Source organism: Carcharhinus amblyrhynchos, chromosome 9 (genome assembly GCF_965287045.1).
Source record: "Carcharhinus amblyrhynchos chromosome 9, sCarAmb.v2.hapA, whole genome shotgun sequence".
NCBI classification, from domain to species: domain Eukaryota; kingdom Metazoa; phylum Chordata; class Chondrichthyes; order Carcharhiniformes; family Carcharhinidae; genus Carcharhinus; species Carcharhinus amblyrhynchos.
The window spans coordinates 55,756,821-55,780,900 of record NC_137332.1 but is presented as its reverse complement, the minus strand read 5'-3'; the positions used below and the strand labels follow the sequence as shown (position 1 = coordinate 55,780,900).

Here is a 24,080-nt window from a genome sequence, read left to right as displayed (position 1 = left end):
CTGCTTTTAACTACAGGTTTGTTGAGTTTGAAACATTAAATGTTGTCTATCTGCTTGCTGACATTATTCCTCGATGCTATGATTTCCCCTGATTTGATGCCAGATTTAATCTGCTGTGGGGAAATTCCAGTCACGCAGATCACTGGATCTTCGTGGACAGTTTTCTTTGAAATCAGTGGTGACCAGAAATTATCCTTACTATTAGTTGAGGAATTACATAAGCCAGTGAGAAAACATGGAAAATAATTTGCAAACTTCAGTGCCCAATAATTACTTAAATTGTAATTGTCATTTTGCATAATCAAGTTTACAAAAAATGCGTGTTCCATTTATTTCAGTTGACTTGAAGGTTTGTTGCAGAGAATTGTGTGTACATTAGTTACTTTTTTCTTTGTGTGTTTTGAAATTCAATATGTTTGGCCAGTTTAAGTCTGTTATGAAGCCTTATCATTTTACTGGGGTCCAGGGAGGCAGATCAGGGGTGCATGTAATGCCATTAACCAGAGACTTGGGGGAGCCTCGGCTCAGTTTTGTAAAAGAGCTTCTTATCGTCCAAACTGAGCAGCCAAACCTATTGACCTGAAAGACTGGCTTTAAAACAAAATCTGAAATGTCAGGCTGACTATCCTGATTTCTTTTAAAGATGATCTTTCAGATCATTTTTACTGACAGTTGCTGAGCTGTTGCTTCCAGTCTTCAGGCAAGTTTGTCATTCATATTTTTTTAAAAGCCTGCTTGAAAGCCATAAAGCTGCCTGGAGGTCAGCAGCAGTGGTTCTTATTCACAGCAAGTGCCACGAGAGTGCTCTTGGTTAAATATCTGGTTTTTAAAAAATGAAAGTATTCCCTGGTATCATTTTAGAGTGCAGGGGATCACTTTTGGTACTTTTAGTAGGTTTAGTTCTGAAAAATTAAGTACTTGAACACTTCTCAATGTTCTTTTGAATTTAAATTGGCATTGTCTTAAGATTTCATGATGCCCTACAGTGCTATAGTTCTGATGTGTTGTGTCGACGTTCCCGGGACTTAAGAATCTTGGGCTTCAGCAAACTAAATATAAGAAACTAAAAACCAAGAGTGAAACATGGTGTTGACTCACCATCGCCTGTTTTATTATTCTTGCAAATTCGAGAAATGGAATCTCTATCTCTCACTAAAAGATCGCTTATTGAAAGATCTTACAAATCTCTACTTGATGCTAGGTCTATTCCATCCTGTTTAAAATCTAGCAGAAAGTGGTCACTCCAGTGGTGCGGTAAGCAAGGATTCTCCAGATCATCCATTGCACTTGGGCAAAGAAAGAACTCCATTAAAATTCCAGAGGAACAGCATAAAGAACTTTTACCATAAAGAGCCTCTATAGAAATCCGATCCTATGATTTAAGTACTCTAGAAATGGTTTCACTAAGGATATTGCTGTCATACCTTTTTTGCTTATTTATTAATTACATTTTTCCACGAGATTAAAAACAATACTATTTGCACATTTATTTGGTACAAAAGTAATGCAACATGATCTGGAACTTGTGGGGATAGGATATAAGTTTGAAATGTTGGCTAGATATAATTCGTATGATAGTTTCTGGGAGAAGTGGAAAGTACTCTTCTTCTAAAATATTCAGTTCGACAGTTCAATCTGTATTTTTCCTGAGTTGTTGGTAAACATCTGATGGATAACTCCATGTTTTGTCTGTTCTCCATAACCCTTCAATCTGTTACTATTTAAAAAATCTGTCTTGGTTTTCTCCACTCCATCCTAGGTTTAGCCCAGTTGGGCTGTAAGTTCACACCGAGTTTCAACAATTCAATCAACATTTTCCTGAGCTGTTAGTACATATCTGATTGACACACCCTGGGGATAGTGTCATTCGCATAAAAGGGACAAGTGCCATTTAGAACATAAGAAATAGGAGTAGGCCATCCAGCCCTTCGAGCCTGCCCCGCCATTCAATAAGATCATGGCTGATCTGTCGTGGCTCAGTTCCACATTCCCGCCCTCTCCCCATAACCCTTAATCCCCTCGCTTATCAAAAACCCATCAACCCGCGTCTTAAAAATATTTAGCAAGGCAGCCTCCACCACCTCAAGGGGCAGAGAATTCCAGAGATTCACCACCCTTTGAGTGAAGAAGTTCCTCCTCAACTCCGTTCTAAACCGCCCCCCCTTTATCTTGAGGCTGTGCCCCCTAGTCCTACTGTCCTTATTTATGATGTATTGTGGGCCAAATCGCCAAAAAAGATAGTTGTAGTCACTGATATAATGTAGGCAATGTTATCAAATGGCAGTAGAAAGTCTGACAACACCAGGTTTTAGTCCAACCGATTTATTTGATAGTAAACGCACAAGCTTTCGAGGTTTCCCTCTTCATCAGGTGAATGGAGAGTTCTGGCCTCGAGCAGAGCATATAAAGCACAGACAGTTTAGAGATTACTGATTAGAATGCGAATCTTTACACCTAACCTGCTGTTCAAGTCCTAAAGTGGCTGACAATGTGAGTGGAAGGAGCACTGATCACAGGTTAAAGAGATGTGTATTGTCTCCAGACAGCACAGTGAGCGAGGTTTTGCAAATCTTGGGTTCATGTCACACTATCTGTAACCCCCGTGACTTGCCTGGGTTTGCAAAACCTCACTCACTGTGCTGTCTGGAGACAATACACATCTCTTTAACCTGTGATCAGTGCTCCTTCCACACACATTGTCAGCCACTTTAGGACTTGAACAGCAGGTTAGGTGTAAAGATTCGCATTCTAATCAGTAATCTCTAAACTATCTGTGCTTTATATGCTCTGTTCGAGGCCAGAACTCTCCATTCACCTGACGAAGAGGGAAACCTCGAAAGCTTGTGCGTTTACTATCAAATAAATTGGTTGGACTAAAACCTGGTGTTGTCAGACTTTTTACTGTGTTTACCCCAGTCCAACGCCGGCACATCCACATCATCAAATGGCAGGGCAGGCTTGAGAGACTGTGTGGTCTGCTTCTCCTAACACGTTATCTTTCAATGGCATTCTAGATAAATGAGGAGCTAGGCTAGCAGACAGGAAATTATAGGCCGGTTAGCCTGACTTCGGTCATTTGCAAGATGTTAGAGTCCATTATTAAAGATGAGATCACAGGGTACTTGAAAGTGAATGATAAAGTAGGACTGAGTCAGCACGACTTTGTCAAGGGGAGATCATGTCTGATAAATCTGTTAGAGTTCACTGAGGAGGTAACAAGGAAGTTAGATAAAGGAGAACCGGTGAACATGATTTATTTAGATTTCTAGAAGGCTTTTGACAAGATACTGCATAGGAGACTGTTAAATAAGTTAAGAGCCCATGGTGTTAAGGGTAAAATCCTGGCATGGATAGAGGATTGGCAGAAGGCAGAGTGTGGGGATAAAGGGGTCTTTTTCACGATGGCAGCTCGTGACCAGTGATGTGCCTCAGGGGTCAGTACTGGGACCACAACTTTTCACAATATACATTAACGATTTGGAGGAAGAAACTGAAGACACTTGCTAAGTTTGCAGATGATACAAAGCTATGTAGTGGGACAGGTAGTATTGAGGAAGCAGGGGGACTGCAGAAGGACTCGGACAGATTAGGAGAGTGAGCAAAGAAGTGGCAGATGGAATATAATGTGGAAAAGTATGAGGTTATACACTTTGGAAAGAGGAATGGAGGCATAGACTATTTTCTAAGTGGGACAATGCTTAGGAAATGAGAAACACAAAGGGATTTGGGAGTCATTGTTCAAGATTCTTTTAAAGTTAATGTGCAGGTTCAGTTGGCAGTTAGGAAGGCAAATTCAATGTTAGCATTCATGTTGAGAGGGCTGGAAGTGCAGGGATGTAGTTCTGAGGCTGTATAAGGCCATGGTCAGACCCCATTTGGAGTATTGTGAGCAATTTTGGGCCCCATATCTAAGGAAGATGGGCTGGCCTTGGAAAGGGTTCAGAGGAGGTCCACAAGAATGATCCCTGGAATGAAGAGCTTGTTGTATGAGGAAAGGTTGAGGACTCTGGGTCTGTACTCTTTGGGGTTTAGAAGGATGAGGGGGGATCTTATTGAAACTTACAAAATACTTTGAGGTCTGGATAGAGTGGACGTGGAGAGGATGTTTCCACTAGTAGGACAAACTAGAACCAGAGGGCACAACCTCAGGCTAAAGGAACAATCCTTTAGAACAGAGATGAGGAGGAATTTCTTCAGCCAGAGTGTGCTGAATCTGTGGAACTCTTTTTGCCGCAGAAGGCTGTGGAGGCCAGGTCATTGAGTTCTTTATGACACTCTTTGAGTGGAAAATCATGTCTCTCAAATTTGCTTGGCTTTGTGAGTAGAAAATCATGTCTCACAAATTCAATTGAGTTTTTTTGAAAGGGTAATCAAGGTGGATGAGGACAATGCAATTGATGTTATCTACATGGACTTTAGCAAAGCCTTTGACAAGGTACCGCATGGTAGGTTGTTGCATGAAGTTAAATCTCATGGGATCTAGGGTGAGGTATCTAAATGGATACAAAATTGGCTTGATGACAGAAGCCAGAGGGTGATTGTAGTGAGTTAGTTTTCAAACTGGAGAACTGTGACCAGTGGTGTGCCTCAGGGATTGGTGCTGAGTCCGTTGATATTTGTTGTTTATATTAATGATTTGGATGAGAATATGGAAGGCATGGTTAGTAAGTTTGCAGATGACACCAAGATTGATGGCATAGTGGACAGTGAAGATGATTATCTTGGAGTGCAGTGGGATCTTGATCAGTTGGGCCAGTGGGCTGACGATTGGCAGATGGAGTTTAATTTAGATAAATGTGAGGTGGTTCATTTTGGTAGATTGAACCAGGGCAGGACCTATTCATTTAATGGTAGGGCACTGGGGAGAGTTACAGAACAAAGAGATCTAAGGGTACAGGTTCGTAGCTGGTTGAAAGTGGAGTCATAGGTGGACAGAGTGGTGAAGAAGGCATTCGGCATGCTTGGTTTCATTGGTCAGAGCATTGAATACAGGAGTTGGGTCATCTTGTTGAAGTTTTACAAGACATTGGTAAGGCCACACTTGGTATACTGTGTACAATTTTGGTCACCCTATTATAGAAAGGATATTATTAAACTAGAAAGAGTATAGAAAAGATTTACTACAATGTTACTGGGACCTGATGGTTTGAGTTATAAGGAGCGGCTGGATAGAATGGGACTTTTTCCTCTGGAGCATAGGAGATTGAGGGATGATCTTATAGAGGTCTATTAAATAATGAGGGACAGATATTAGCTAGATAGTCAATATCTTTTCCCAAAGGTAGGGGAATCTAAAACTAGAGGGTATAGGTTTAAGGTGAGAAGGGGAGATGCAGAAGGGTCCAGAGGGGCGATGTTTTCCCACAGAAGGTGGTGTCTGAAACAAGCTTGTCAGAGGTGGTAGTAGAGGCAGTTACAATTTTGTCTTTTAAAAAGCGTTTACAGTTACATGGGTATGATAGGTATAGAGGCATATGGGCCAAATGCAGGCAAATGGGACTAGCTTAGGCGTTTCAAAAAAAAAGGGCGATATGGACATGTTGGGCTGATGGGCCTATTTCCATGCTGTAAACCTCTGACTGAAAGAGAGAGAGATTCTTGATTAATAAGGGGATCAGGTGTTATGGGGAAAAGGCAGGAGAATGGGGATGAGAAAAATATCAGCCATGATTGAATGGTGGAGCAGATTTGATGTGCCGCGTGGTCCAATTCTGCTCATACGTTTTATGGCTAGCTGACTTTTGTCATCTATAATTATCGGGTGGACAGAAGGCAGATTTTGGCTGGATCGGTAACTTGTTTTGCACTGCAGGTAATGAGTCTTTTCCATTGACTTTATTTGAGTCCTTTTCTCTACTTAGCTACTATCCTACTCTATCTTGGCACTTTTATGAATTTTAGAGGTATTGAAATACTTAATCGTAGATATTGAGAAGCAGCAATCAGCAGAGCCTTCAGATTTGCTGATGAAGAAAACATGGATGCAGTTATGAAGCATTCTGTCTTTGTCCTCTGGCTTCCTAAAAGTACTGCTGCACAGAGGCACCTAAGAGTTCTAGTGCTTCTCACTGACAATGAAGCTGTATGTTCAATCATTCTACTTTGTTGTTCAAGAATCTTTTGATTTTTCTACCCTAAGACATTACTGATAAAATAGAATCCAATTACACTTCTTGAATGAAATAATTATACTGAATAATTCATGTGCCCAGGCAGAAGAAAGTTTTATAGTTTTTCTAGAAAATGAAAACTATCTTGTACAGCTTATTTGTATTGCAAGTTTTGAATCTTTTCCCCCAAATATAAGTTTACTGTCACTATGTTCACATGGTGCAATAGAGTCAGAGGTTTACAGTACAGAAACAGGCCCTTCAGCCCAATGTCCATGCCGCCCTTTTATAAACCCCTAAGCTAATCCCAATTGCCCGTATTTGGCCCATATCCCTCTATACCCATCATACCCATGTAACTAGCTAAATGCTTTTTAAAAGACAAAATTGTACTCATCTCTACTATCACCACTGGCAGCTTGTTCCAGACATTCACCACTCTGAAAAAATCGCCCCTCTGGACACTTTTGCATCTCTCCCCTCTCACTTTAAACCTATGCCCTTTAGTTTTAGGCTCCCTGACCTTCGAGAAAAGATATTGACTATCTAGCTGATCTGTGTCCCTCGTTATTATATAGACTTCTATAAGATCATCCCTCAGCCTCCTACACTCCAGAGAAAAAAGTCCCAGTCTATCCAGCCTCTCCTTATTATTTAATCCATCAAGTCCCGGTAGCATCCTAGTAAATCTTTTCTGCACTCTTTCTAGTTTAATAATATCCTTTCTATAATACGGTGACCAGAATCGCACACAGTATTCCATGTGTGGCCTTACCAATGTCTTGTACAACTTCAACAAGACATTCTAACTCCTGTATTCAATGTTCTGACTAATGAAACCAAGCATGCTGAATGCCGCCTTCACCATTCTGTCCACCTGTACTCCACTTTCAAGGAGCTATGAACATGTACTCCTAGATCTCTTTGTTCTATAACACTCCCCAACGCCCTACCATTCAGTGTACAGATTATGTAAATTAGATCTGAGGCAGTCACCGAAATCAGTGTCATCAACTACACAGTGTTATAAATAACTAATGGGCTATTTTCCTACCAAATTAATAATATTGAAAGATGCTATTTAAGTAAAATTTGTACTCTCTGGTTTGTTTAATAGTCATGGTGGAATCACCTGTGAGGTGCACACCCACGCAAACTCTGCATTATATCATTGCTGCTTTAATATTAATGACCAATGCTGCATATGTAACGAGAAGATATTTGTGACCAGATGCCAAAAACGGCATCATTTTACTAGGCCCTTTCTGTGGTTGTTTGGTGAATTGATTGGTTAATCTTGATTGGGGGAAAAACATATCATGTATGATTGGGGGTGGGGGGGGTGGAGCTGCAGGTTGTAGTAAGGGACTGGAAACAGGAGAAGCATTGGGGACCATGATTTATCTCCCTGGCTCTACATTTTACTATCATGTTGAAATTTGTTGTGGTACAAAGGATATACTTAACTGGTCACAAAATGTAAACCAAGGCTGTGTGCAAAGATTAGTCAAGTTCAAATTGCAAGAGAGTAAGGTTTTTCATGATTTTTAGTGCACGCAATCTCAATTAGCACTATGGCACTTAAATCAAAACCTAAGCCAGATAGAATTGCTTAGGGTACTATGAATTAAATCTTCTATTAGGCCATACCCTTTTGATATTAAAAGTTTAATGAATTACTTCCATTGTGATGTATGGTAGAATTGTGGGTTTCCTCCAGATGCTCTAGTTTCCTGCCATAGTCTGAACGAAGCACTGGTTAGGTGCATTGGCCATACTAAATTCTCCCTCAGTATATCCAAACAGGTGCCAGCGTGTGATGAGTAGGGGATTTTCACAATAACTTCATTGAAGTGTTAATGTAAACCTACTTGTGACACTTATAAATAAACTTAAACTTTAGCCAGTGCTTCTTGTTTCAGTGCAAATAAGGGCAGACATGGTGTTACCATCAATGCTGTGCACAATTATGAAGTATGTAATTTTGAGTTCTGATGGTCTTGGAAACTTCAGTTCATATTGGTCTTGCAAATGCTGAGGCACATTCTAGAATGGATTGTTAAAACTGCATGCTAGTCTCACCAATACATAACATCTCCAAAGATTACTACAATCATTAATTGTCTGTTCCAGTTGTGGTCCCTTTTCTTTTTAAGAAATGGTGCTATTTGGTAAATGGGGTGGGTGTGGTGGGGGGTGATGAAGGGAGTAAAGGAGGTGGGACTATGACAAATTTTGGGTCTGTCTTAGATTTTTTTTGCATTAAGCATTGTTCAAGACTTTCTAAGCAATCTTTAAATCTTGTAATTTAGGACCATAGCTATATGGCCCAATAAATGGTACAGTAACACCAGGGTGATCGATTCTTAGGAAACTAAATAAGGGACACTTTTTGACAAGGTTAGGGGATTGTGCTTATGGCGGATGGTGATCTTGTTCCATCTCATTAAAAGAAAAGTTGCATGTTCACTGCCAATCCTGCAGTCCTGTTCCCCCCCCACTCCATTTCTCCATCTTGTGAACAAAGGCAGAAGCTTGGTGTACCAAAAGACAAAGGCACAATAGTCTCCCACAGTCATCTCCTAGAGATATGGGACAAATTGTGGCCCAGGGTGACACAAATTTGAACACGGGACAAACTGCAAAATTATCGGACAAACCTGAAAAAAAGGGCAGTCAGGTCACCCTGAATAATAGCCGGTGAGATCGGAGGTGGCCATCGTTTCTTTCATACATGTCATAGAATGCCTCTCTGTTTATGTGGTGAATGAGAGAAAACACTTTGTCAGATGAGGCTTGTTTATTTCTGGTCTGCAAGTCAACGTTCACAGTACAAGTTGTAATCCAAATTTACTTCCTGTTCTTAACTGTAATTCCTTCTTTTGAATAAGAAAAAAAGCTATGCTACATTATTGTGCATTGGACGACTAAATAACCTTTCTTGGCAGCCAACCAATTTCAAGCTTAAGTTGAGCAACTTTTTGCCTCCCAAAGTTGAACTTCTCAGAACCAGTTGAACTTACTGATCAAGAATATGGGTTTCCCTTTACTTTTGATTGCAGAAAGTGAGCGTAGACAGTTTTCTGTACAGGAGTCTCATGATTATTAGAAACTGGAGGAGAAAAGTGATCAATATCAGCCTTAAAAAATCCACAGTGAAGATCATTTTTCTTGGGCTGCAAGGACAGTGCATCAACCTGCTACAGTTGCCCAGCAACTACTTTATCAGTTTGAGAGCTCACGTGTTTGACTTAACATCAAGTGTTCATCTAAAAATGTCAAAACATTTTGAACATTTCAGATGCTGCTCTTTGACCTCCCATTCTTTTTCTATTTCCAGTTTTTTCTGTTAAGATTACCACTTCATATCACTGACGGTTCAGAATATGTCTGACGCATTGCTAGAGTGTCGCATTCTAAGCCTGGGCTGAAATAAGATGTTCAGTCACTTTAACCTATCGTTATACTTTTGAATCAACATGACTAATAGTTTTATTTTATTTTATTCTTAATCTTAGAAGAAGTTGTTGCAATGCAAAGCAAAGAATTGAAGAAATTTGGTCCTTTTTTCATCATTGAACCAGAATTGCAGCATCTAATTGCTCTATTACTTCAATTCATATCCTTCAATAGCCTTGTTTTAGCAAATAATTTCAATTTATTAATTGCAATTGCATTTGCATTTTTTTGGGAGAGTGATTCATACTTACACCACCCTATGCATGTAGAAGTGTTTTCTAATATATCTCCTGAACACACAGGCTCTGGTTTTAAGGTTATGTCTCTGTTCAAGCTTACCAACAGTGGACTTTGTCACTATAAATTACTCATTCCAAAACTACTTCAGAAATGACTTGGATTTCATTGGGTAGATTTTTAGACATTGACTGACTATTCTGCAGTGTGCCATCTGTCTATCACTTGCTGCTGGCTTATATCTACCCAACAATGTGAAAGATTATCTAGTTATGCCCTGTTTGTTAAAATTAAATGTAAGACAGTAGTAATGAGCTGAGTTTATTATTCTCTCAAAATTAGTAAAGTGATGGAAGGAATCATCAACAACATCTCTCTGGAATTTTCTCCCTGGGTCACACTACCAAAGCTACTTAAAATTCACATCTTCAACCATCTTTCCTAATCTATCTCTTGTAGTTAAATTAGATAAGAGGTCACATGACACCAGGTTATAGTCAAACAGGTTTGTTTTGAAATCACAGGGTTTGGAGCGCTGTTTCTTTGTCAGGTTACACCTGACGAAGGAGCGGCGTTCCAAGCGCTTGTGCGCTATAACCTGGTGTTGTGTGACCTCTCATTTTGTCTACCCATCCAAAACCGGCACCTCGATATTGTAGCTAGATATGTTTTGCCTCATGTATTCCTGTTGTGAAGCAGCTTGAGGTTTTTATTTTAAAAGTGCTATATTAATGTTTCTAGTTAAAGTTCAGACGAGCCACATTGTCAGTTGAAAATCAGAGCACAAGAAAGAGAAAAGAAATGTTGCAAATGATGTGCTTTTTAATGAAAAAAATCAACTGTACGCATGAAAAGAAGCGCATTGTTATGAATGCAAGGTTTTATTGAATGATTGTTTTGGGACTGTCAAGGTAAAATGGAGCAATGAAAAGGGTTATGTGATCTGTTTTGAATTTGGCCTCTAATATGTTTGAGTGGCTGGGTTACTTGGGGAAAGGGAGGGCCAAGTTGAGCCTCACTGAGCAAGTTGTGAAATGTTTACATCTGAAACCAAGACAAGGACAGCTGGGTGAGCTGTGGACAGACTTCCTGTCTCCCAGGTTTTGGAGCATCCTGCACATTGTATCTCTGTTATTCTGTCGCTGTGGGTGAGGGCTTGGCAGAGAGCAGCAAGAGGAGCTGCTGCATGTAGATGGGTTAGCGGATTTAAGGATGGTGAGGGAGGCAGTGAATCAAGAGGGTCAAAGAGGAGGCAGCAATTTGTTTATTAGTGGCACAGGTAGGCTTTAATTAACACTGCAATGAAGCTACTGTGAAAATCCCCTAGTCGCCACACTCTGGTGTCTGTTTGGATACACAGGGAGAATTATAGCAACAGTAATTTGTGCAAACCATAATCATAGCTACTTTGTTATTTTTGAATAGCTTGAGCTCTCGGTATTATGCTCAAAGCAGTTCCACGAATGGTTCTTCCTTAGGAGATCATTATTAGGCAGTAATATGGCATGGTTGATTTCAGCCCCATGTCGCATTGTTCCAGATGTGCATTGTAAGAAAATGAGGTTAAAAACAAACAGATTTCAGTTTAGATTGAAAATTATGGATGCATTGAAGACTTCATCCAACATTGGCACCTTTTTGATGCAAGGGCATAGCACACTGTCTTTGGTTGCTTGTCAACCCTGCCTGCAGCAGTTGTGGGCTCGCCAACTTTCAGGGCGTTCAAATGGTCAGTGGATAGGCATGTGGATAACATTGGAATAGTTTGGGTTAGAGGGTCATTAGATTCGGTCCACTGGTTGGCGCAACATCGAGGGCCGAAGGGCCTGTACCGCGCTGTAATGTTCTATGTTCTAACCCCAGGTTACAGATATCATAAAGTTAGGAAAAATGATGCTGCATTTCCTTATAAGCAAGTAAAGTGAAATGGTTTTGCCTATTTGCTAATATTCCTGCAGAGCAACAGTTGACTGAAAAACTCACGAACTGAAATATATTTTTTGATTGCGATTGAAGACATTCAAATGTTATTTACCTTGTTTGATTATATATATTTGTTCATCCCCACCCTCGCAGGTGTAAGTGTCACGGTCATGCCAGTGAATGCATAAAGAATGAATTCAATAAATTGGTCTGCAATTGCAAACACAACACGATGGGAGTGGACTGTGAGAGTTGTCTGCCATTCTACAATGACCGACCTTGGCGCAGGGCCACGGCAGAGAATCCAAATGAGTGTTTGCGTAAGTATGAGAGTGTGGAAAACATGTACGTTTTCTGCATTCTTTCAACAGGAATAGTAAGCGAAATGTTTCTGTCCATTTATACTTAATTGGTGAAAAACTAACTCCTATAATCAGTCTATGACTAGATCCATTTTGATTACATAAATGTTAACTTATGTGAACTATTAGCAGGTGTATATCGAAATAAGGTGCATTAATGAGGAGCTATAGTATTTCTCCAAAGAGAATATGAGTTGAAGTATTCAGCATTCATATTTGAATTACTAAATTTGCTTTTTATTTGATACTTGCTTCTTTTTTCTTGAAACCTGACATCTTGTTTATTCAAGCATTCCATTTCCCTTGTTCCTCTAACTGCCAAATGTTAATAAACTAAAGTTCCAGTCAGGCCTTTAGTGACTAATAGTTCATCCCACTGGCAATTTACATTCCAGCATTCATGTTAAATCGAACTGATAATGAAAAGAATTTGGTAAGCTAGATCCATCATGCACATAAAATAGAACCAAAAGTCCAAATTATCCCAGAAGATTTTACTGCACTGAAATTACCCATTCAGACCATCAAATCTGTGTTTACCTTGTCTAATCCTACTTTCTTACTTAGGCATTTGCAGTGGTTCTTTGTTCTTTTTCAAACTGTATGATTTGCTCTTTAAAATAACCTGCTCTGCAATAAGGATTTTGACAAAAAAAAATTCCCCCCACCCCCCTACCAGTTTATCCTGTAATTCTTTATTCCCTTTTCCTTGGGAGATGGAATCTATAGGGTTTCAACGGAAAGTTTTGCTTGCTGTGAAAGTGTAAGTTTCTCCACCACCTACATATTTTAAAAAAAACCCTTTAATAGTTCATAAAATTAAAATCTACTTAAAATATATTGCCAAACTTACAAATGCTTATTGCTATGTTTGTGATGTGGCAGAGAAGTGTTTAGTTAGAAGCATGTTACTGAACTGTCAGGGAAACATTGGGTGATCCTATAAATGGAAGTTTTAAACTCAAAAATTCTAAATGAGCGTTTTCAGTAATTCCTTCCACACCCCCGTCATCGCTTCTACACCCACCCCTCCCATCAAAAATCCATTTCTTGGGCATATTAGGAGAGCTTTTGGATAGGTTATTAAGTTTCGTTTTAGTTAGGGTTTATTCTGAAGCTGCAATAAATCAACAAGGGAATTCAGTGGGATATAAAATCCTCGTTCTGGTGCGTTAGTAGGCGTAATTAAAAATTTGTTCCTCTGAAGGTTCTGCTTTCAGTTGTTAACCCTTGTAAACTTGTCCACAAGTAGTGAGTGAGATGCCACAATGTGTAAATATTGTATATATCTTTTGAACAGTATGCTTTCCAATTAAAAGGGAAGTTAAGACAGTTCAGCTGATTCACGTACTGTGTGGCTGAACGATAAATGCCAGAAAGCTTCCCCAACCCCGACCGAACTACATATCTCTTCTCATCTCTATCAAATTGGCTAGTTTCACCCAATGTTGAGAGGGCTGGGTTAGAACCATAGAACCCTGCAGTGCAGAAAGAGACCGTTCAGCCCATCGAGTCTGCACCGAGCACAATCCCACCCAGACCCTACCCCCACATCTCTACATATTTTACCTACTAATCCCTCTAACCTACGCATCTCAGGACACTAAGGGGCAATTTTATCATGGCCAATCAACCTAACCTGCGCACCTTTGGACTGTGGGAGGAAACCGGAGCACCCGGAGGAAACCCATGCAGACACGAGGAGAATGTGCAAACTCCACACAGACAGTGACCTGAGCCGGGAATCGAACCCAAGACCCTGGCGCTGTGAAGCAGTGGTGGTAACCACTGTGCTACCGTGCTTGGGGGATACAGTTGGCCTCAGTATCTTTTGGTTAGGCGGAGAAAGGCGGCTGCAGGTTCAATTCATAGTTGCTGTCAAAGGACTTCTGCAAAGCAAATGTGTGCAAACTTTGAGTGGAACAGAATCACTCTGGGCTGTGTCACTCTTCTTATTTTGCTGATTTTGGAACTTTCAAATTGATGTATGTATTTTTTATGTGGAAAATTTATTTTTTTTGTTGGTTTTGATATAGTTGAAAACATATTTTTAAATCAAGATTTGAGGTTTTACTTTATGGTAGTTATATTTTAGAATTGTTTAGTTGACCTCATTTTGAAAGGTATCCCGGTTGTTCAGATGAATGGGCCATAATTCCAACACAACTGTAGCCACCAACTATTTGAATGGGAAGCTCAATCAGCATTTCACTAGTTAACTTTAAATTTTTCCTTATTGGGAAGGGTTTCCAATTCTTGGTTATTAGTCAGTTAGTTCCGAGTATTAACTATGTTATCCTGAAACATCAATTCTCCTTTTCTTTCTTCCTCTCCTAATTTCAGCCCCCATCAGTCAAACAATGAATGGAGGATTTCTTAAAGATTGAATTGGCAGTTTTTCAATCTCAGTCACAGCCTATCTTGCTGGTTACTGAGTGTTAAGTCTGACACTAACTTGAATCTGCTAAGTTGCACTTCAATGATGTCCTGTCCACCGGCATCCAAGTATTTGACTGGAATTTTGTTCCATCGCCACATGGAACCAGAATGCTTGTCATACCTGCAGTGTTGGCTTGTCGAGATCTGCAATTGTTGTGGAGAACTCTGACATGAACGAACTTTGCTAGAGAAGAACCCAGTGTCCCCTGTTTCTCCTCTACACACACACACACACACACACACACACACACACACACACACACACACACACACAAAATTAAAGAATAATCCACTGGGCACTAGGCAGTGCCACAGGGACTACTGGGGGCAGATGGATCAGTGGTTGGGGGTGGAATGCTGTGCACTCTGCAGTTGCAATCAGTAGGAGGAAGGAGGGGGAGCCCGTGCCACTCTACAGTTGTCGGTGGGGGGAGGGGGAGTAGTTTGGGGGGCCAGTCTGTTGAGGGAGAGGGATGGGTCGCAGTAGGCTATGGGATGCTGTGGTAGTACATAAGGTGGGGTGCTGTGTTTAGGCCACAGAGGCTGTGTGACAGGTATTTCTATCTCTCAGAGCAGAGAGACCTGCGCATGTGTAATGGCACCCTCTTCTGATCTCGGCGTTTGGGTGATTTGAGCCCGCCCCCGATTCTAAGTGCATAAAATTGCAGATTTGGACTCGCGTAAAAAACAGATCAGAATGTCCCATTTTCATGCTCGTTGTGGACTTAATTTATTTTTTCAAAAGATCACCCCGCCCCCCCCCCAGCTAAATCTCCAGCTAAATAAGTCCATCTGCTGGTTTGTGATCTTACCTTTCTAGCTCTTAACTCCCTTAGTCACCATGGCCTCAACCTTTTAATTGTAATAATCTTCAAGCTGCTTTTGTTGCATTATCCTATTTCCTTCAGCTAAACTTCAATCTTCCCAGAACTAAAAAAATGTCTAAAATAGCTATGACCTGTGAACTAGATATTTATAATAACACCCAAATCTTCTGACACCAATATTTAATTTCTCAACATTTAAAAAATGTTTTCTATTCTACCTCCAAAGTGAATAACCTCACATTTTCCTACATTATGTTCCTGTCTGTCACTTTCGTGCCCTGTCATTTAACTGATCTATATTCTGTTACAGACTCTTTGCTTTCTGCTCAGAGCTGACATAATAAACTCGAGTTTTGTATCATCAAATTTGGATACATTACACTCCACCTCTTTATTTAAGTTATTAATATAGATTGTGGATGGAATTGTAGAGTGTCATCACCCCACTGTCCCCAACACCCCAGCACTGGTCCTTGTGGGACCCCACTGCTCACAGCCATAGAATCTGAAAATTTAGTTGTACAGAAGCAAAATACTGTAAGATGCTGGAAATCCAAAATAAAAATCAAGTGCTGGCAATGCTGAACAGGTCCAGCAGCATCTGTAAAGAGAAGCAGAGCTAACGTGGGTTGTGATAAAGGTCATCAGCCTGAAATGTTAACCCTGTTTTCTCCAACTATTTCTATCCTCTGTTTTCTGCCCTCTTACCAACGTTGTATCCATGCTAATATTTTACTCTGAGCACCTTGAGGTCCTGTTTTATTTGGAAGTTTTAGTTTGAAAAGAAAGTATTGCATTTATATAGTGTCCTTCATTACCTCAGATGACCCAAAGTGCATTACAGTCAATTAAGTATTTTTGAATTAACGTCATTAATGTAGTGTAGGAATCACAGCAGCCAATTTGTGCACAAGGTCATATAAATAGCAATAGGATGATGATCAGATTATTTGTTTTAGTGATGTTAGTTGAAGGATAACCATTTTACTAGAATACTGTTTTGCAATGATGAAGAACTAGCTGAGTATTTTGCATGGTGATCAGCTAAAATTTATTTTACAATTTCTACTTTTGCAGCTTGCAATTGCCATGGCAAATCAGCAGAATGCTATTTTGATTCTGAGCTCTACCGAGCCACTGGACACGGTGGACACTGTCGCAACTGTATTGAAAATACAGATGGCCCCAACTGTGAGAGGTGCAGGGATGATTTCTACCGCCAGGGTCCAGAAGCCCAATGTTTGCCCTGCAATTGTAACCCAGTGGGTGAGTGCAGATCTGTTGCAAACAGAACTTATTTTTGGCACTCGTGTACACAATATTAGTACCATAACATTTTGAGGAAAAGCATTTATTGCTTTGGTTATGTAGAATCTTTACTCACAGGCATGTCCATCATCTCATTGAGCAAGAAATACAAAAATGACATGGTGGTGGAGTCAGAAGAAAATTAAAATTATACACATTGCTTTGAGAGTCTTGGAAACGTCAAAAACTTGGCCATGGCAATGGCACCAATTTAAAATAATTGGTATCTCTCCAGACTTATTAGATGACCTTCTATTGGTTTTTAAATACTTTCCGAGATTATTAGGCAGGAACCCACAAACCTGTTTCAGTACGTATCTATAGAACAGAGCAGCCACCACAGTATCTCAACGATACGGTGCAATTTTAGAATGCTTAAAGATTCCATGTGGGCCTTAAAAAAAGTTACAAATAATTTGTACAATTACATGCATTTTGAGCTTAACTTATCATGACATTTGACTAACATTTTGGCTTCCTAAACTCTCGTGCTCTTTAAGTATTGACGAGCGGACCAATTTTCAGATGGGTTTGATTTGTCCCTGGAGCTCAGGATACTATATCAACACTTTTTCCAGCTAAACATCTTATGCATAAAGAAGAGTGCATGCTGTGTGCACTTGTATCAGTAACTGTGTATTGTGTTAAGATGAAGATGAACATGTTAGCACTTAATTTTTGTGAATATTTTTTCATCTCTCTGTAAGGTCACAGCTCTTCTTTATTGCTAAATATCATTTAGACTGTCTCATTGCGACATACATTTATTTTTTGGGATTTGATGTCTCGGTTCTTGTGGAGGAGACAGTCTGAACTTTAACAATAGATAGCTTCCAGAAAATGCGGCCTGGTGTTATCATTGGAATGGTAGAGAACTGAAGATTTTGATTACTAAAATTAAAAATTGTGCAGTAAAAGTAACATTACTATTTTTAATCAATCCTTGTTTTCTTCCTTTTCTCCACAGCCTTAGAAATTCTTACTTTCTAGGTGGGTAAATTTTATTTGCTCCTCTTTGTTTTCAAGGTTCAATCAGTACACAGTGTGATATCTATGGTCGATGTAGCTGCAAGCCAGGAGTGATGGGAGATAAATGTGACCATTGCCAACCTGGCTACCACTCACTAACTGAAGCAGGATGCAGGTAACTGTATTATAGTTTCCTTGCCTTTCATGCATTTCCAGGTAACAGATAATGAAGTAACTTATTTTTGACAGATGGTTATGATGATGGTAGGCATCCAACAATCCAATTGCTATTAATGCGGGCATTGTGTTTGTGGATTGCGCTCCCCCTCTCAGCAATGCTGGCTGTAGCTTTTAATCGTTATGTGGTAGAAACTGCTGAAGTTGGTTAACAGCAGCTAGGTGATTAATTCTCAGGTAATATTCCCCAATCACAGCTTGATAGTAACATCGATTTGTTTCTTTGAAATATGTTACATCTCTAACATAAATAATATGTTTTACAGTAGCATTTGCTGGCACTATCTTTCAATTTATGGTAACTACAAAAACTCTTGCGTTAAAGTTTTAAGTTTATTTATTAGTGTCACAAATAGGTTCAGATTAACACCGCAATGACGTTACTCTGAAAGTCCTCTCATTGCCACACTCTGGGGCCGGTTCAGGTACACTGAGGGAGAATTTAGCATAGCCAATGTATCTAACTAGCACGTTTGTTTTTAAACTGTGGGAGGAAACCGGAGCACCTGGAGTAAACCCACTCAGACATTGGGAGATTGTACAAACTCTGCATAGTCACCCAAGCCGGTAATCGAACTTGGGTCCTTGGAGTTGTGAGGTAGCAGTGCTAACCACTGTGACGTCCACTCTGTTTTAAGAATGAGCTTGTTTTCAAGTTTTGGAGAACTGTGGAGCAGCCTTACTTAATGTTCTCAAAATCAGTGCATCACTTGTAAGCCACGCCATAATGGAGATACCATGGATGGTAGGCGGAATATTCCCAGAAAAGCGTGTAAATGAGAGTCCTCTTTTGGACAAGCTTGGTGTTGCAATCTTCCGACACTCTGACAGCCCTACCCCATCACCCCCCACTTGGGCCACGCCCCCATGACATTGTACCTGGCACACCTGTGGTGCCCAACTGGGCATTGCTAGACTGGCATTGCCCAATGGGCACAGCCTGGCCATGCCCCCCCACCATGACCTGCGGGCTTCAGTGGCCTCACACTCCCCCTGCATGGCCACTTTGTTCATCAATAAAGCAGTAGTGTCATGCCGGCAAGGTGGAAAGAAGCATCCATGAGGGTGAAAGCAGCCGTGCTGAAGCCATTCTCATTGGCAAAGCAGGGTTGGGATGTGAATTGGATCTTCCCCTCTCCCAACTCGCCAAGCCTATTGACTGGCACGGTGAACCAGTAAGACTGTGCCCCATATTTTATAAAATATGAAGAAAAGACACTTAATATATTTTGCTATGGTTCAATCTATTGTATATTCACTTAAGTCTGGGGGCATCACAATTGTACATTGTGCAAAGAGCTATACAGCTAACTAATTGACAGTGACTTCATTAGTTAGTGGCGACATAAATAGTGTTGAAAATGCGCAACACGGCGGCAGCATCTACAAAGGGAGGAGCAGTTCATGTTTTAGGTGGGTGACCTTTCATGTAAGTGTACAGATGTGATAGATTTTAGTTAAAGTTTATTTATTAATGTCACAAGTAGGCTTTTGTTAATACTGATTAAGCAAATACAGAAGCAGGAGAAAGTGGGGAGAAGAGTGAAAGAAGGAAAGGGAAAGGTGTGAAAAGTAGGATTGATTAAATAACAAAACAGATAATAGTATAAGACAAAGTTAATGGGACAAGAAAAGAAGTGATGACTAGGCCTGGACTGTGAATAACAACAGGAACATTACCAGCACCTGCTGTGAGAGAAAAATGGAAGCAGTGATGATGATGTGCCTTACACTTGTAATACTTTTCAGTTCTGGAGAAAGATTACTGACTTGAAATGTAAATTCTGTTTCTCCCTCCACAGATGCTGCCTCACCTGCTGAGTATTTTCAGATTTCCAGCATTTGCAGTATTAGCATTTGCATTAACTACTGGTGCTCCAGTTACCATATCTGTTCCACAGAAATTTTGGATTAAATGTAGAAGCACTGTTGGGGTTCAGATGTCTTTGTATTTCTTACCTGCTTTCTTTGTTGGCAGACCGTGTGCCTGTAACCCTTCTGGTAGCACAGCAGAATGCAGTGTCGATACAGGACGTTGTATTTGCAAAAATAATGTAGAGGGATTCAACTGTGAGAGGTAAATTTTATGGGATTTTTTGTTGGTGTGTGATTCTAACAGTTGTAAAGTTGTATTTCTGCATATTTTATATTTTGCATGAAATTAATAACACAGCAATATGCCAACTTGCCTACGTCAGTGTTTATGCTCCACACAAGTCCAATTAAAGCTAGACAAGGCAGGAATGGAAGTGGGTTTCAGGCATTCTAGGTAGCTATCATTGAAGCAACTGGTTTGCCCTGAGGGGAGAGTTTGTGCCAAAGCTTGCTTTTTAGACCACTGAGTCCTGAGATAACACAGTAGAGCTGGAGGACTGGCACCCATTAGGGAGAAAAGGAAAGTCATTTGCTCTAATTCTAATTCTAATTTTTGAAATTTCCTGTGTGGCAAGTGACCTGGCCCAATGTGACATCCTGTAAAAATTGCACAACTTCACACCTGTTTATTTAGAATGACTTGCTGTCTAGCTATTGCAATTTTGCATTTAAGAACCTGTTCCTGAAAGCAAATACACTATATAACCTACTTGCTTCCATACTGCAGGATTTTTATTGATTTTCAAAATTAAATGCTCTGGTGTATTGTACACGGTTTCAAAATCCTATAGAACGCTGCACTTGTGTAGACTGTTGTTGACTCTGACTTAAAGGTTTATGTTTATTTATTAATGTCACAAGTAGGCTTACAATAACACTGCAATGAAGTTACTGTGAAGTCACCACACTCCAGTGCCTGTTTCTATTCTATCGCCATCTATTTTAAAGCATCTTTAGTTGAAAAAAACTGTTACGTTGGATCACTTAATAGGCAACCCTTGTGTAGTGATTTTATTTTCGGTGTTGATATTAGGAGAATTTTAATAAGTGAAGCAAGATTTGAATGCTAGGTAGATTTGAAAGTAATACAGGAGTTATACTGATTTCAAGTATTTTCTAAGTGTTGATGTAGAAAACTAGGTTGTTGACACCCATAAAATTAAACAATCTTATGGTTCTACTGTCAATAGTATTTAGCAGCCAGTATTTATCTCTTAGCCAACATCATTAAGAAAGAGACTGTGTGGTTGTTATCATATTTCTGTTTGTGGGATCTTGCTATGCTTAAATTTGGCAACAGCATTACTGCATTTTAAAAAGTACCCAATTGGCTGTCAGGTGCATTAGGACCTTCAGAAGTCACAAAAAGCATTGTAAAAATGTAATCTAATTTGACAGGAACCAAAGTTTGTTCTGTGCATCTAACATTCCACCAGGGGAAAATATTCATTTAATCTCTCGTCTCACTTGATGCTGATTAATTTAAAACCTGTTTCTTCTAGTTTTGTGGCCATTGTCCAAGTCAAATAGCTCACATAGATGTCTCTCAGCATCTTGAAAGATCTGGATCATGTCTCACTGCAGTTATCTTCTCTAAAACAAAAACATGTTCAGCTCTATAAGTTTCTTCATAACTCAGGCTTCATGTCTCTGGTTCATCTTTGTTATTCTTCCCTGAACGCCCTCCCACAGCCTTGGGTTCTAGGTCAACTTGTACTTTTGCAATCTGTAAACTGTGCAATTGCAACTGAAAGGATCATCTTCAATACTCCATGTACATGCTGTGGACTGGCCCACAATATGGAACCTTTCACATGCTAAATTGTAACTCAGAATAACCTCTGAAGTCATTGTCCTTTGTCATCTCCATTCAGAAGTAATACAAATAGTTGAATAGAATTTTCATTGGGTATTACTAAATTGTATTAGCTGATGACACTATTTGTTTGAATTTAGATAATTTGTTGATTTGAGGTTTATTTTAATTAAAAGCAAATAACCACACACAGATTATTTGGTTTTTGAATTTTGTACAAATAATTCAATAATTTAGCAGTAAGATTCTTATAAATGAACAAATTAATTTAAAATGTTAGTAATTAATATATTGATACTCTTTCCTTTGTCTACTTAGATGCAAGCCAGGCTTTTTCAACCTGAATCCCGAGAATCCCCATGGCTGCACTGCTTGCTTCTGTTTTGGCCATTCATCTGTTTGTAGCAAAGCAGAGGGCTACAGGACAGAGAGGATCACATCAAGCTTTGATACAGGTGTTACTGAGATTTTCTAATGTACACATCCCCATGTTTTCTAGCTATAGCCATGTACTTACTTGACTTGGTATTGCTGAACTTCATGCAGACTTGACAAATATCGTAACATCCAGCTCAGCCTCCGGTACAAACGTTGTTGCATGAAAAAGTGATTAAACCCTCAATCTTAACATCCCCATTTTGTGTATATGGGAACATAGTTTAGACTGAAAAGTAAGTTACTTTTGGTGACTCCTTTCTTTCCAGTGGAACATGTCCAACTTGCACTGTTACTCTATCTTGTACTCCATCTCTGTTCTCAATCCTCTGAGGTAGATAATAGGTTGAACGCCTAATAGATTGCTTTTGTTCCACAAAGCTAATCGGGAAAACCCTGCAGGATATAATCTGTTGTTTACCCTGACTAGCTCTTTTATAATAGAAGCATCCCTGGGGACCAAGCAGACTATTTTTCAATGAGTTCTATATGGTATTTGTGTGTATCTTAATTTATCCATGTAACTAAACCCTTCGGAAAACATTTATTCAGCTCTACCTTAAAGGAGTTAATTTACACAGTAATCATTAACTTTGGGCACTCCTTTCCTTGTTGCTGTTGTGTGGATGGCCAGTTGCTCTGTCTACCTTCTAATTGCTGCAATTATGTTTGCTAAGCTGTGGGAGCACATTGTAAAAAAAACTGTGCGTTATCGTCTTGCTAGATATTACTTCTGATCTGCTTTCATTTTTTTGTGTTTTTGTGGGGGGTGGGGAGGGGGGGGTGGGGTCAGTATTTCTATAGGGGATTTCTGTTCATCTCTCCATTCCTAACCCTTTTTACTAAGTATCGTACAAAGTAATTGTAAATGACCAGACTCTCCTGTCAAGTAGAAATTGTACTTCATTATGATCCTGTTGCTCTGTTGAAAGATCTGTGTTGGACTGCCAAGTAAACATGCAGTGAAAATGAACATAGTTCCGGCATAACGGCATTGAGTGAAACAGTGATAATAGGCAAAAGGCCAGTACATCACTATGCTTGTAGTGTGGCGTGAACTTCTCTGTTTGGATATGCAGGTGACGATGGATGGCGGGCTGAGCAGCGAGACGGCACAGAGGTCCTGCTTCAGTGGTCCCCAGTGAGCCGTGACATCTCTGTGGTCTCTAATGATTATTTTCCTGTTTACTACATTGCTCCTGGTACGTAAATTCAGTCATTGCACAATATGTTCCAAAGCAAATGAGTATACAACAGATTTGGTAGTTGCTGCTTCAAAAATCACAACAAACAGAAAATTTACTGAGTTGATGACTAAGGTTGAAGGCCTATAACCATCAGAGATTACATAAATTATTCTTTTTTTTGAAAAAAGTAACATCAACTTAGACCCTTGCCAATCTAATCATTGATTTTCCTTGTGTTCTTTTTACAGCAAATATTTTGGGGAATCAGCTGCTGAGCTATGGTCAGAACCTGTCTTTCAATTTCCACGTGGACAAGAGAGACACACGTTTATCAGCCGAAGATCTAGTGCTGGAAGGAGCAGGCCTGAGAGTAACAGTTCCACTGATAGCTCAAGGAAATCAATATCCCACAGAAAGCCCACAGAACTATGTCTTCAGGTGAAATGAGATCCAGAATATAATGCATATTTTAATTAAAAGATTGGAACCACTGATCATTCTTTTAATCATCTATTAGATAATGCATTAAAGAACCAGGCTGAGTAGAGAACTTTTAGCAGAGTGACAAAGCAAATAAGAGAAGCACAGTGTGTGTCAAAAGAGACTAGTAGTTAACATAAAATTGAATCCCAAAGTCTTCTGTTGGCACATAAATAAAAAGGTGATCAAGGGTGGTAATATGAGAAGTGAGACTAATTAGGGACTAAAAATGGAATTTGTGCATCACAGCAGGGGGCATGTCTGAGGTATTAAATGAATATTTTGCATCTGCCTTTACCAAGAAAAATATGTTACCTGGGCCACAATAAAAGAGGAGGTAATTAATAACTAGAAGGATTTAAAATTGATAAGGATGTATTAGAGACATTATCTATACTCAAGTTGATGAAGCACCA

The 24,080-nt window shown here is 39.7% G+C and overlaps 1 protein-coding gene across 1 annotated transcript in view; it reads left to right on the top strand.

Annotated features, from left to right (window-relative positions):
- lamc1 (laminin, gamma 1) overlaps positions 1-24,080 on the top strand; it is a 263,261-nt gene that overhangs the window by 186,547 nt on the left and 52,634 nt on the right. Inside the window, exons 4-10 of the mRNA XM_080195713.1 lie at positions 11,883-12,049; positions 16,435-16,623; positions 17,692-17,809; positions 19,850-19,948; positions 21,881-22,017; positions 23,077-23,199; positions 23,433-23,622. Of these exons, the coding sequence (XP_080051839.1) occupies positions 11,883-12,049; positions 16,435-16,623; positions 17,692-17,809; positions 19,850-19,948; positions 21,881-22,017; positions 23,077-23,199; positions 23,433-23,622 (1,023 nt within the window). The remainder of the gene's footprint in view (positions 1-11,882; positions 12,050-16,434; positions 16,624-17,691; positions 17,810-19,849; positions 19,949-21,880; positions 22,018-23,076; positions 23,200-23,432; positions 23,623-24,080) is intronic.